General features: G+C 32.5%; 1 protein-coding gene across 1 annotated transcript; it reads left to right on the forward strand.

Moving 5' to 3' along the window:
• Window positions 1-2,903: 2,903 nt before the first annotated feature.
• LOC120068338 (fiber) lies at window positions 2,904-10,726 on the forward strand. The gene is made up of 3 exons (XM_039020070.2): window positions 2,904-3,113; window positions 10,011-10,093; window positions 10,534-10,726. The coding sequence occupies exons 1-3, from the start codon at window positions 3,035-3,037 to the stop codon at window positions 10,567-10,569; spliced, it is 198 nt and encodes a 65-aa protein (XP_038875998.1). The 5' UTR covers window positions 2,904-3,034; the 3' UTR covers window positions 10,570-10,726.
• Window positions 10,727-15,137: the final 4,411 nt, after the last annotated feature.

Genomic DNA, 15,137 nt, shown 5'->3' on the forward strand with positions numbered 1-15,137 from the left:
GTTTATTAGATTGGGTTAATGTAAACTGATGAATAAAATAACATCTTATTTTATTAAATAAATAATTTGTATATAAAATTTACAAACTATGAAACCCACGAGATTTAGGACATCAACCCAAACACAAACTTTCATATAAAAAAAGATTTCTTCAATCGAGGTACAATGTTGAGAATATATACTTTAAATGTAATTCAAATGAGTATTGATATATACTATTTAAACACTAATAGTATTATATACTTCAAATGAATTTTGAATGAGTTTTGATGAATTATTTAAAGGGATGAAAACCCTAAAGCACAGCGGAAGCCAGAACACATAACCATTTTGTTTTTCCAAATTGACATTTAAAAACAAAACAATTTTGCATTGGAGTAAAAAGTAATATCGATTAAGTATGCAATTCCCAAAAAGACTAATTATATAGGGGAAGAAACCCTACCTTGCAAACCTTTTGACGATTCTGTAGAATTTCTCTGTTGAATGTGGGATTCTCTCTTTTGGGATTTGGGAATATCATAGAACCATTTTTCTTTCTTTTCTCAAGAAGAAGAAAATACACAGAGAGCTTTAGAATATTCTCCTCCCTCTGCAAAACAAAACCCTTTTGTTAGAGAGAGGGATGGTGAGAGAGAGAAAAATGTGGGATTGATCCCATTTTTTCTCATAACTTCCTAAAATGGGGAGTTAATTTGTTTAAATTAAATTAAGTGTATTAGTTAAATCATATTTAATTAAATGATTATTTAAATCATATTTAAATGATTTCCTCTCACATAACCTATAGTTTTAATGTGCATCTAATGTATATTAAATTTAACCTATAGTTTTGATTTAATCAATTTAATTAAATTCAAAACTAAATTAAATTAAATAATTAATTAATTCTTCAGTTAATTAATCATCCAATTAAATATTGCATATTTAATTTAATTTTCCATTTGAATCATATTAAAAAAAACATTTCTCTCATTTAACCTATAGTCTTAATGCGCATCCAATGCACATTATTTTTAACCTATAGTTTTCATTGTGAATCTTATTCATATTAAATTAATATCTAAACTCCTTTCAAACATTTCGTTCTCTCCTTTATTAATTTTGAATTAGATCCAAAATTAATAATAAAGTCTAAAGTTAAACTTTATATTAAAAAATATAAACATACATTAAAAAATTCCCAATTCTGAATTTGAACAATTCAAATTCAATTTAATGACAAATTACCTCAATACCCTTTATAAGCTAGAAAGGGGACCTAATGAACCTGCAGATCAAAAGCTCCAACGATATAAAATTAATTGGCCAAACTCATTAACCAAATTAATAAATATTCGTTAATTGTGGGTACACTTAACTAAAGACCCACAGTTGCACTCTTCTTACTACAAATATGTTTTTGTGTCCACGAATATAGACCAATAATAGTAAGTTAGTCCTTCACGAGTGTTCGTAACATCAGTTGGGTCAAATTACTATTTTACCCCTAGGTTACCTCTACATCCTTAAATATCAGTGCTCCTCTAATGAACAACCTGTTTATGGTCCAACCATTAAACAAAAACCCCTCTCGGGCCAGTGAGAGGGTAGGGTCCTTTGTTCAAGTCCCGAAGACACCACTTAAGGGAACACTTATCTACTTACCCTAAAGTCGGGAAGGAGTGAAATCCATCTTGTATGATAATGTTCCTAGTTATCCACTTGATCTTATCCCCAAAATAGTAGGCATATTGAGTCGGCGAAACTGGACATTCTCACCCATACAAATCAAAGGACAATCCCTCATGAATAGGAGTTCATAATATACTCAAGAGCAAGACTAAATTGCTTAGGTCATCCTATTGAAATAGTAACCTAACTAGTCAACGGAGTTACATCTAGTGATTACTATTTTGTGGTCTGGACTTATGTAAACTCATTGCATGGGATACCCCCACTTGCTTGTCTCCTACATGAAAACATTGGATCATTGTGTTTGCATCAAATATAAAGTGGGTCGTATTCATAATGTTACCAAGATAAGGTACCCAACCTTATCCCTATACAATAGACCCTTTAGGTTGTATCTTGAACATTGATCCCTATATGTCTCTACATAGAGTTCAAAACACATAAGACAACCTAGGATGTTAGTTTATTGGATTTTAGGATTAATAAGACATCAATAACACTTATTGATAAAAACATTAATAACTATTTCTTAATGACGGTCATTTAATTACATTCACTATGAACAAGTTTTAGGGCATAAAACCTAACATTATTGATATACCAAGTTCGAAATGAAATTTTGAATGACCATTGATATATCACTGTACAATAATGAAATATATTTGAGGTGCATTTTTAATAAGTAATGACATATTATTGATACATCAAACCGTTGTATTTGAAATGAATTTTGAATGAATATTATCAACATAAGCATAATTCAATTAGCATAAAGTTTGTACTACCAACCTAAAAAATTATGAACAATTACTAATATAATACTAGTATATTAATACACCAACGTTATTATTAAATTAAAATGATAAAAAAAAGAGAAATTATTTTAAATGGTAAAACTGCTGAAAATATTTATAAAATATAACAAAATTTCAGAACTATGAATGATAGACGCGGATAGACTTCTATCAGTGTCTAACAATGTCACTGATAGACATTGATAGTCTATCAGCGTCTATTATTGATAGTCCTAAAATTTTCCTATGTTTTGTAAATATTTTAATTCATTTTTCTATATTTAAAAACAACCCTAAAAAATGGAAATTAAATTTTTTTTTAAGTCGTGGCTAGATTTGCAAATATCTCATGTTTTTTTTTCCTATTCTACCCTTATCCGTGAGAGCGATGGGCATCCAAATCGGGTCGGTCCGGGTTATTTTTATGTCCATAAAACCTTGCACTAATTTTCTGGTCCGGTTCGTTGAAGAATTGCAAATCTTTTCACTCATTTAACTTTGGACTTTGAAGAATCAAGCCACGAACGTTCAGCTCAGGAAGCGAATCAGACGAAACTTTCGAGAAAATGCCGGTCATGGAGAAGCTGAAGATGTTCGTAGTTCAAGAGCCCGTGGTGGCTGCATCTTGTTTAATCGGAGGAATTGGTAGTTTCTCTTTCCTGTTTAGAAGCCCTAATTATTGTTCAATTTTTCAGTTCTTTTGATCGATGACATGAAATCATAGACTTTGTTTCATTCGTCGCTCAGATCTATCAATTTGGGAGAGCATATTAAAATATTTTGTTTTCTGGGTATTCTATATAATTTAGGATGCAAAGAAACAATGACGATTGAAACTCCGTATTTGACTAAATAGATTTTCGTATTTGAATATTTTTCGGTGGATTCAGCTTGCCAGTAAATATTTTGTTTCGGTGTTTCTAGTGACCATAATTTTGTTAAGATGTTGGGATTTATTGGTTTAAATACTTATTATGGTTCGAGATAGGAGTTTTGGAACTTTAAGCAAAACTCTAAGAGGGAAGTATTGTAAGAATGGAAAATTTAAAATCAAGCTGTGGCAGTGAACCTAATGTAATCTGTTCCAGTGTTACCTGGTGGGATTCTAATGGGGGTCTTTGTTTTCGTGGCTTCTCTATTTCAACCAAGCATGCTAACTAAGCAAGGTTGGAAGTTGATCGACATTCCTAATTCTAAGGACGTACTGTAAGAATGGAAAATTTTACCTTGAGTGAAGGTCATAGTAAGGTAACCCTTGAGGGGAATTAGATTGAAATGGGAACGGAATGCTAGTTGACATTGACTCCTGACCATTGGCTACGAAATCAATGATTTCCTTTGGACCTCCTAGCTAATGTTTCGGAAAGCATGAAGTGCAATAATTCTTTAGGGTTCAAGTCACAGCCACAAAAAAAGGTGAGAGCTTCAGCAATGTAAAAGTAAAATGTACAATATATGTAAAAGTTCCCGTAAGTATGAGATAGAGAAAAATATGAATTAACTATTAGAGATGAACGACTGTTCATCTACAAAGAGTCTACAAAATTTTACAAATAAAATCCAAAGTTACATTACGGATACCCTTAGGAGAGACATATATTCACTAAATAGGTTTTTTTTTCTTTCTTTTTTCTTTATTTTTTATTTTTTAAATTATGAGAAACGTTCAACGAGGATTTCATTGATAATGAAATTACAAAAGGGCAACAAGTGCCGAGAGGGATTACATCATACTAGTCCATGACAATATAAGAGATGTGAGGTTGTAATAAAAAAAAAAAAAGAAGTGAATTTACACCAAGAAAGAGATGTATGCAAAAGGTGATAAAAAAATGAAGTGAAGTCCGATTCCTTATCCTCAAAGTTGCGATGATTCCTCTCATTCCATATGAACCAGAGAAAACCTTTGATGATGAAAGTCCATAAGATCTCTTTGTCCTTAAAAGGATGACTGATAAGAAGCATATTTAGAAGGATAAAGGGATCATTTGGAAAAATCACATGATAATGGAAAGCGTTCAATATCTGGTTCGAGAAAGTCTGCATATTCACAAAAAATCAGGATGTGCATAAGGGATTTGTAGTTTCTATGTCAGAGGACATACCAACTCGGGCAAGATACAATCCACGGAGCAATTTTGATGAGAGTGTCGGCTGTATTAATGCTGCCATGCCTGACTCCCCATATAAAAAAATATACCTTTTTTGGTATAGGACCCCTCTAGATATTCTTGTAGAGAGCAGCAGGATGGATGTTTTCATTTGAGGCAAGATATTGGGATAAAGTTTTAGTAGTATACTGACCAGATTTGTCAAGATTCCATTTCCACGTCTTCAATCGTGGGTATGGAAGGGGGCTGCAAAAAGGTAGATAAGATAGACCATTCAATAATTCAGTTTCATTAAGGTTTCGTCTCATGCTCTTTTCCTTTTTTCCTCTTTTTTTTTTTTTTTTTTTTTTTTTTTTTTTTTTGATAATAAGAACAACTTTTATTGTGAAAAAAATGAAAGAATACACGGGTGAACAAAAAAAAACTCAACCCACAAAAGGGGGGAATCTCGCTACAGGAAGGGACTCTAGCTATATAAAATCATATCAATAGAATAATTACAAAAAGCCTTCGAAATTAAAGTCCAATGAGAAACATGGAAACGGATAAGAGACCCAACATCCTTAGTATCCCTCTCAATTCCCCAAAACACCCGTCTATTCTTCTCATCCCACAACACCCAAATAATAGCACAAATACTAGCGAGCCAGAGGAACCGGCCTCTCTCTCGAAACGGCAGATTGAGGAGAAAATAATCCTAGATAGAACTCGCATACTCGCAATGCCAAAAAACATGATCCAAGTCTTCCTCCACCTTCCGACATAGAATACAGCAAAAAGGCCCAAACATCAACGACAACCTCCTAACCAACCTATCCAACGTACTTATCCAACCATGAAGAACCTGCCAGGTAAAGAATCTCACCTTTTTCGGGATCTGAATCCTCCACATCGACACAAAGACTGACTCACCCGAAGAAGTAGGGTTAACCAGATAGTTGAAAAAAGACTTGCACGAGAACCTGTCCAAAGGATTAAGGCTCTAAACCCTCACACTTCTCCTTCCAAGACGGAAAGAATAACTCTCAGGAATAGAGTGAAGAGCAACCACCTCCGTCGTTTCCCTATCGGAAAGAGCATGGCGGAACCCGAAAGAAAACGAACAAGAGCTCCCTGTCCGCACCAAGAAATCGGCCACAAAGTGATTTTTAAAAGAAGACAGATGATACAGACCAGGGAATAACCTAGAAAGAGCTCTCTCCCCCACCTAGAGATCTTCCTAAAAGTACGTCTCTCTCCCATCCCACCCAGAAAGGTTTTGTCTCATGCTGAGATCCCATGAATCATATTCTCTATTCCAGCATTGAGCAATTGTTGCCAACTTCCTGTTAGTGAGAGCCTAAAGTCTAGGGAACCCTTCCTTAAGGGGGGATGATCGAACCCAACTATCATTTCAAAAAGAAGTTCACCATTGCCAATGATGTTGACAATGTTTTTATGAATAAGCTCCACCTGTTTAACAATGTGTTTCCATGGGCCCCTAAAATGCTTGAGGTAACTACGTCGAGGCTAAAGAGAGGAGCCATATTTAGCATCAATAAGGCATCTCTAAAGGGCCTCCTTTTCGAAATGATATCTCAAGATCCATTTTGCCAAGAGACTATGATTCTTGGTTTTAATATCAGTCAAGCCGAGACCTCCCTCAATGATGGGGAGCTGAACTTCTTGCCATCTAATGAAGTGGATGCCGCTTTTGTCCTTGTTTCCAGTCCAAAGAAAATTCCTGTATAATTTCTCAATGTGACCAGCAGCCCTGGAAGAAACTTTGAAGAGAGAGAGATAGCATGTGGGAAGATTATTAAGGGTGGCATGAATCAAGGTAAGTTGACCACCTTTGGATATGTTGATACTGCTCCAACTTTTAAGTCTCCTTTCTATCTTTTCAATGATGGGATCCCAAAAATCAGCAGTAAAATGTTTTCCATTTAAGGGAAAACTGAGATATGAGGATGGCCAAGAGCCAACTTTGCTACCAGGTGAACCAGCCAAGGAGGAGACCGTGATGTTGTCAAGATTTATGTCAATGAATTCTGTCTTTGAGTGATTGATGCCAAGCCTAGATACCTTTTCAAATGATCGAATGATATCAAATAACCTAGAAAGCTGTCCTCAGTTCCATTTCTGCCATAACTAGTCTTATTTAATCTCTCACATTTTGACAAGGCAGAGGGCACAGTTTGGGTGGGATGGATGAAAAAAGGAGAGCTACAGGCTTTTTCTTAAACTTCTTTCTCTACCTAATTTAACTATAATTTATAAAGAGTGTTGTACATCACTCAACGTGAGATGCTTCACCTAGCTTTAGCATTAAATGTGCAAGCACATGGCTTTTTTGAGCTTTTTAAAAATGAAAACACTGCTCCCAGTTATAGAGGAAAAACAGTTGCCACATGCCAGCATGTTAAATTATAGTGATAACTGGATTGACGGTTTGACTAAAAACCTTATCTGCGAGGAAGAAGCTGATATAATTGTTAATATTGACAGGTGGCAATACAAGGGATAAGTTTATATTGAATATAGACTATTGAGGTCTTTCTTCAGTTAAAAGTGCTTGTATATTTTGGGAATCAACTTCATAATAATTCTGAGGCTTCTTGCTCTGACTTATCAAATTTTGGAAAATTGTGGGGAAAAAAGATGCTCTCTAAGTTAAATAACATTATAGTGAAAAGTTTGCGATGTTATTATTCCTAGCAGTTTCAATTTGAAAATGAAGGGTTTATAAATTCATCCTTCACAGATAAACTATGTTCTATGCCATTGGAGATGTTTTGCAAGATAGATTTGGGAAATGTGTTCCCAGAATTGGATTTAAGTTCCACCGAGAATTTGGCATCACTGAGAACTAGGCATCGCAGATATCTTAGATTGGCTAATGGCTGGTTGGAATTTTTGTTTGATTAAATTGAAATAGCAAAAATGGACTCTATATTTAGGGGAATAATGCCAGATCGAACTTGAACATTGGTAGATTCAGAAATTGGACCTGAATCAAAATACACATGTGACATGCTTTTCGTTCAAGAAATGTTATGAGACAGTGCCTTCCACATACTGGGATGTTAAACATGAACACAGATGCTGCTTAGTATGTTCAAAAGAAAGATACCCACAGGTTGGGGTGACTTGGTTGAATGCCAACGATTTGATCATCTACGTAGAACAAAATTCCTAGAGGGTTGGAGAGTTTTAGGAGGAGATCTAGTCCCTTGTGAGGTTTCATGTCTATCTTTCAGCTTTGGTGTTTAAGGATTTTTGTAATTTTCCTTTAGGTCTTATTTTTGTTAGATTGGAGTCTGTTTTTGTGTTGTTTTGGCTCATTTTGTAGGGTTGTCTTTTTGTACAATTCTTGTATTCTTTCATTTCTTCACAATAGCACAGGGTTTTACACTTAAACAAAAAAGATCTTCAACATACTATTTACTTTGCCTTTCATCTTGGTGCTTCCTTTCCTCATGATCTCTGATGGACTCCTCGTCTCCTATGCTCTCGACTTCAATAAATTGCTTTTTCATAACCCCATAACTGCATGAGTATTAAAAATTAAGGGTGTGTTTGGGGCAAGGACTATTCTAAGACTATAATAACTACTTCTTACTATAGTAAATACTATTTTGTATTCTCCAATTGGTTATAGTCAACACTATTTTAAAGCCCTTATTTGCTACAGTATTTACTATTTGCTATAGTTTTTATTATTTTATATTCATCGTTTTTTTATTCTTTGCTACAATGTTTACTATTTTCTTATCAAACTAAAATAGTTTACACCTCAAACAAATATTATTATAACCCAAACTAAAATAATCTACACCCTAAACACAAATTATTATAATCCAACTATAATAACCTAACACTATAATAACTAACTCTTTGTCCCAAACACCCCCTAAATATCCCCTTATCCATATTTGTTAAGGAATTTGTCTCTGCTTTCTTCAGACTACTCAAACAAACTATCCTCTAACATGCCTGATGGAACACAACAAGCCTCTACATCAGAAGAAACCACTTATTTCACAGTTTTTACGATGTCATCTCACTTGAAATAAAATATACTTATAAGTTGAACTTATATAGAAAAGTCTGTCGTAGATTTTCTCTTACCTTTTGACCCAGCAATCTTATATTTTGCTCCATCTTTCAAATTTTCGCCACCAGATCCAACTTCAGCCAATAAAACCCCTGTGCTCCCCAACACTTAGCGACCTATCATGAGTTCGGAGCCACTACCTGCATAAGTTAGTCACAAGTTGTTAAATGAAATACAATAACAAATTTATCGGACCCCAGTGATAAAAAGAAGATTACAATAGAACGAATATCAAAGAATTTTTTTTTTAACAGGAATATCAAAGAAAATTTACAACAATGAAAACAATGACAAGTCTTTTGAGAGGACTATCTATTTTGCACGAGATAACTAATTCACAAAGTTTTGCTAAACTTAACTCTCACTATTATTGCTCTGGTAGCTCCTGGGAGCCCAAACCCTTCTTCGACATGCCCCTATCTAGTAAGGTTTGTGCTTTCTTGGTTTGCTAGTATAGTTAGTAATTTACCTTCTGCCTCAACTTCTTTGGTAATTACCAATATGCCCATGTTAACTGTTAATATCCGTAATAACATTCTACTGTTTCCCTACAGGTTCTCTAATATATGTGAATAAAAACCACCATCCCTGTCATTTAAAGTTGTCTCTGGGAACTTCACTAGTTATGTTGATATCGTTTAATTCACCATCACCTTAATCTCCCTCTCAGTTTTTCCACTGGAAGATCTCTTCTGATTTTTGCCTTGGTCCCATTTTATTTATTCTCGAAGCATTGCTGATTCATCTAGCATTTTCATTCCCAGAGTGTAAAACATAATCAAATTTTTGTACAAAGAGGAACTACACCTTTTGGAAGTTAAGCATGACATCACCACTTGAACCATAGAACTTCCTGTATTCGGAATTTAAGTTTAATACAGGAAAGATGAAGCTGCATAAGTTTTCTCTAACTTGTGCAAGCTTGGAAACAATTAATCAAATTGATAGTCATGGACATCATTGGATGAAACTCTGCATTCTTGACCCAAAGTTTTGAAGGTTTCTTTCTTCCACAAAATAGGTATTCTTTACTTTGTTCATCCTCCTTAAAAAGGTTCTGCATTGGAAATTTTTGGGTTTCTTAGCATTTCATATTTCAAGCTCGCTCTGAAAGAAACAAAAACTGAACTAAAAGAAAAGTGGCTTATTATCTTCCCTAGAACTAATAAACTCCCTTTTCACCATCTTAGCGAAGCGAGAAGAGAGAATGAGAAGGAGCATCCCCTTACCTTCATTTGTCATGATGAAGTGACAAGCCAGACTGAGTCCAATTTTAACACGGATTGATTGCTATATATCTACTTTTTGGTTTCTAACATGTTATAAACCTTGTAGGTCTTTTCTTGCCAGCCTTTGTAAGGCCAATTCTGGATTCGTATGAAGCATCTAAGCAAGTTCCGCAGCCTGTATTAAGTGATGTAAGTACGGAATCTTGACAAGTGTTTGGAATTCATGTTTTTCTGATTGTGTGGTTCTGTTTGGATCATTTGGACTAAATGCACACGTTTCTTTGCTTGTTTCTGTATGTGATGTTTATGTTTTTGTGGTATGTGTAGAATGCACTGCAATAACAATAATTCTATTTTTTCGTACTTATTATAATGTTCAACCTCCGGTAAGTAAGACTCCTTGCCTTGCCAAAAACATATGGCATTCGTTTTCTACTTGGGGAACAATCAATAAAACTTACCTTAAAAATGAAGTTATGATGCGAAACTAACCTGGTGCTACAATTTCTTTTTTCGTTTTTGTGAGGGGAGAAATTTCATTTTCATTTAGTGCATCTCATTTTTGGTGCCATTAATTATTCCTTTTCTTACAATGTTTATTGTTAATTTATGTATTGTCAACTTTGCAGGTGGTTGCAAGTATGACTGGAAAGAAACAAGGATGATCCATATCAATGACACAAGAAGATTGTTCTTAATGTATCACTGGTTTATTTTTTTTCTTAAATCAATTTTCATTTTCTTCTGCCATGAAATAAGCATGTACAATGTTTTTGGAACTCGAGCTTCTTAGCAGTAATTATTATACATTGCCTTGTTTTATGCCTGTGTATAAGACGATTTTCAAAGATATTTCGTCTTTAATCAGTCCTTTTGAAGTCTGAGTAAGACTTGTTTCACCGTAATAGGTCTATAAACTCGTTCAATTGGTTAGATTGTTTTAAGGTGGGATAGAACCATCAACCTTTGGGTTGATAAATTGATAATTGGATTTCTGTTCACGGAGTATAAAGCCATTTCATTTGTTTCCTTCAATTTTTGTCTCTCTAGATTTATGCTATTACCAGATTTTGAGACTTATTAATCGATATTGAGAAGTGGAAGATGATTGGCTTAGTAGTAAAAAAGGAGACCGTTTCAATAAATGGCTAAGAGGTCAAGGTTTTAATCAATTGTAATCAACTATCTAAAAATTAATTTTCTACGAATTTTCTTAATACCTAGATATTATAGGATCAGGTGGGTTGTCTTGTGAGATTAATCAAGGTGCGTGTAAATTGGTTCGTACATTCTCAAGTTTAAAAAAACTGAAAGAAAAGTAGAAGTGAAGGAAACTTGATAACAACTTTGTTTAAAGTAAAATTTATTTTTTTCTCTCTAGAAGTTACTAGGTTTACCCTTTTTCTTGGTGATGTTTAGATGTCATTCGACTACATTTTTCTATGTCTTGAGTTTTAAATAAAGTTCAATGACAGTTTCAATATTCAGTTGTTTGTTTGTTTTTTCCTTTTTGCACTTTACACATTTTTTTCAATTCGAAACAAATTTGAAGAACATATGATTTTTATAATTAGGGTAATCACAATAGATATTGTTTTTAGTGATAATAATTAATTGTAACAATATTTTAAAAAAAATTATAAATATGGCAAAGTCTATCAATTATATTGTCTATCGTTAATAGACTTCTATCGACGATATGGTCTATCACTAATAAACCCTTATTAGTGTTATGGTCTCTCACTGATAGACTATCTAAATTATGTTATATCTGTAATTATTTTTTATATTTTGATATATCTATTAATACTTTAGGTTTGATTGTTATATTTATAACTATTTCTTAAAATTATATTTTTAGATTTTTCAAATTTAGATTAGTTGAGATGTGTATAAGCTTGGATAAACACTCATATATAACAAATATATATATATATATATATTTCTCAAATTTAGTTATGAATCGATTTTTAATATGTTAAGAGAAGTATTGCCTCAAATATATATATATATATATATATATATATATATGAGAAGTAGATGACAGAAGGCCAAGGGGGATCTCATATGATTAAAGCATGGTCATATATTCGAATATTTCTCTTTGTTAAAAGAAGACTAAATTATATATAAAAAAAATGTTCCTGTACTTAAAATATCCCTAAATTATCAAAAGTTTTAAAAACACACTCAAACTTTCAAAGAGTTAAAAAATGTTCTTGTCGTTAGTTTTGGATGAAAACCGTTAATGTTTTATTTCAAAATTATCCTTAAACTTTCAAAAGTTTAAAAAATACGCCTAACTTAAAAAAAAAAAAAAAAAGTAAAAAAAATGCCTTCAAGGTTAGAATATGAATAAAGAATTGTTAATACCTTGTTACAAAAATAATTTTAAAAATTAATAAAAGTTTAAAAATGTTCCTACCGTTATTATGATGATCAATTTGTTTAAAATTTTCTTATGTTTGGAAAGAATAAATCTTGAAATAAATTATACAGAAATCTTCATTTTTTTTTTCTTACTTTCATTTTTCTCTTAATTTTTCATTTCATTGACTTACACCAATTTATTCAACAACCAAAATTTTAAATTAAAACATAAAATCCAACAAAATCTTACGAAATTCATTGTATCTAAATATTTTTTTCATTATTTTATACATATTGTTACCAAATTAATTTGATTTTTCTTTTCATATTTTCAATGTTTTCAATTTTTCATATAGAAACACATAAAAATGGCTTGTTATACTTAAAAAGAAACATATATATATATAGAGAGAGAGAGAGAGAGTTTTATTATTAACATCATCATTGTCATTATTAAAATAAAATAGCAGAAAACCCTAAATCTCATCTTCTTTACTTAGTCGTCCTTAAAATCTCTTTTTCTCCTTATCAATCTTATGTCTGCGATCGTTGATTCAACAACCCTTTCTTGAATTCCATCGTCATGGCTAGCTTTTGATGACTACCCTTGCCAGGTCGTCGACTTTTTTCGCTCTCACATATGTTTCCTGCTTTTGTTTCTACTTTGAACATCGTTTTCAACAATAATGTTTTAAGATTGGTAGTGTTTAAAGTTGACTTTCAAGATCCTATAAGCAAAATGGTCACATGGAATGAAGATGATGAAACTCCATACAATTAGTTTGGTGCCAAACGCAATCATATTTCCAATAATCACATCGTCCTGAAGTTGCAATTCCTTCAAAAACTCACTTGCCAAAAACAACTACAATCAACTTTGCTCTTTTTCACCCTAGAGAAAGCCCATCGTTGTGGACATCCATAAGTTTCTAATGGCTTCCACCGCCTAGTTATCATCCTCTCTCACATATACTCGTTCTATAGGCAGTCGGAAGTGTTAAGGATCATATTGGGTGATTTTTAATTTTTGCTTATGGAATGTTTAGATATTGTGTATTTGTGGTTCTAGAATACTTAGGTAGAGTGTATTTGTGGTATTTGAGTTGTTTTTGAAGTAGTGTATCTTTGCATTCTTGTTTATACTTAATTTTTTTTTGTTTTAGGATAGTTTTGTCATTTATTAATTAGTATTTTCTATTATATAAATTCGTTTTGCTATCTTTTATAATTTTGAAATTTGTTTACTATTTTTCTAAATAAAACTTTAAAATTTGCTATTTTTCTTGTCAATCATTTTTTTTATTTTCTTTCTTCTTATTATAGTCCATATACCTTAATTGAAGCGTGCAGTTTTATTTATTTACTTATTTTAGATAAACAAATGTCAAACTATTAACAAAAATGGGAGTAAGAGAATATTGGATGGATGAAAAAAAGATGAAAAATAGAGAAGTAACACAATATTAATGATTTTTGTTCATATAACAATAAGGGTACTTTTTTTAAAGTTTAAGAGTATTTCTAAAACTTTTGAAAGTTTAGAGTTATTTTTAACACAAAATACTAATGGATTTCATCTAAAACTAACGATAAATATATTTTTAACTTATTTTGGAAGTTTAAGGATATTTTTAAAACTTTTAAAAGTTTAAGATATTTTTGACACAAATTACAAAATTTAAGGGTATTTTGTATAATTTAGCCTAAAAGGGATTGAAAAGAAAAAAAAAATAATTTATTCATTTTTTGTTTATTTATAATGATATTTTGGTCTCTACATTTTTAGATTTGGGTCCACAATATTTTTTTTCTCACCTCTATTTTTCTTCTTCTTCCCTGTCTCACTTTTGTCTTCTCCTACTCCTTTTTTCTCTCCTTTTTCATCTCACCATGGCTTGAGCACACACGAAGCAAAATTTGAAGAAAAATATTATGTAATTTAAATTCAGAATCAAAATTATTATTTTTTATTATAATTAAATAAGTCACCTTTCTGCATGGAGATCTCAAAAAGTTACACGAAATCATAAATGAAAAAAAAAAAATCAATTTGGCCAAAGGGGTCATAGTTATGACATCTCAAAGTTTAGATTCTAGATCAATTTGACTTCCAAGAGTTTTAAAAATTAAGATATTTTAACATTTTACTCAAATTATAATCATGGTAAAAAAGATCATAAAAAAAAGTATGAAAATTAGTTGTCATTTAATTAAAACCTTATGTCAAATAAGATATGACCAAAATAAAATTGCACTTACACAATGATGTAAGTGCCTCACTTTTGTTTTGGTTCTACATTTGCATTACATAATATTTCTATTTAACATTTTGAGATGTTGGTGCTCAAATTATCGTAGGATTATGGTAGAAAATTATAAGATATTTAAGTGGACTTTTATTAGGAAATTGATGGAATTAAAAGTTCAATGACAAATTTGTAAATATGGACTGATGGTATTTTTGAAATTAATTGAATCTTCTCCACTTTTTTGTCAGGCATACAAGTGAGAAAAACTGGGGCAGCCGCAAGAAACAAAACACCATTTGAGAGGAAAAATAAAAGAGAAAAAAAAAGCTTGCTGCAGTCGCGTGAGAGAGAGAGATTGACGCTCGAGATTGAAGCCGTCGACGCTAGCGTTCGGAGCCGTGGAGTTGCTGTTCGGTCCGGTTTAGTGCAGGTGTGTGGGTTCCGGCGAGTGTCCGGCGAGTGTGTTTCCGATGTGGGTGATTTCGGGCGGGTTTTACCAGTTTCAGGGGTTGTTTTTCAGCGGGAGGGTCTTGGTTTCAGAGACGCTATTGTCCACGGATCTCTCGGTATCAGTGGGTGTTTTTTAGCCAGTGGTATAGTTGGGATTGATGGTG

The sequence above is a fragment of the Benincasa hispida genome, chromosome 12 (assembly GCF_027475165.1).
Source record: "Benincasa hispida cultivar pf3 chromosome 12, pf3_genome.v1.1, whole genome shotgun sequence".
Classification (NCBI taxonomy): Eukaryota; Viridiplantae; Streptophyta; class Magnoliopsida; order Cucurbitales; family Cucurbitaceae; genus Benincasa; species Benincasa hispida.

What these genes read in the sequence shown, in the direction of transcription:
- LOC120068338 (XM_039020070.2), top strand. Translation starts at nt 3,035, where the DNA reads ATGCCGGTCATGGAGAAGCTGAAGATGTTCGTAGTTCAAGAGCCCGTG. An exon ending in TTGTTTAATCGGAGGAATTG is followed by an intron (nt 3,114 to 10,010) that starts GTAGTTTCTCTT and finishes TAAACCTTGTAG; the next exon opens with GTCTTTTCTTGCCAGCCTTT. An exon ending in CGCAGCCTGTATTAAGTGAT is followed by an intron (nt 10,094 to 10,533) that starts GTAAGTACGGAA and finishes TCAACTTTGCAG; the next exon opens with GTGGTTGCAAGTATGACTGG.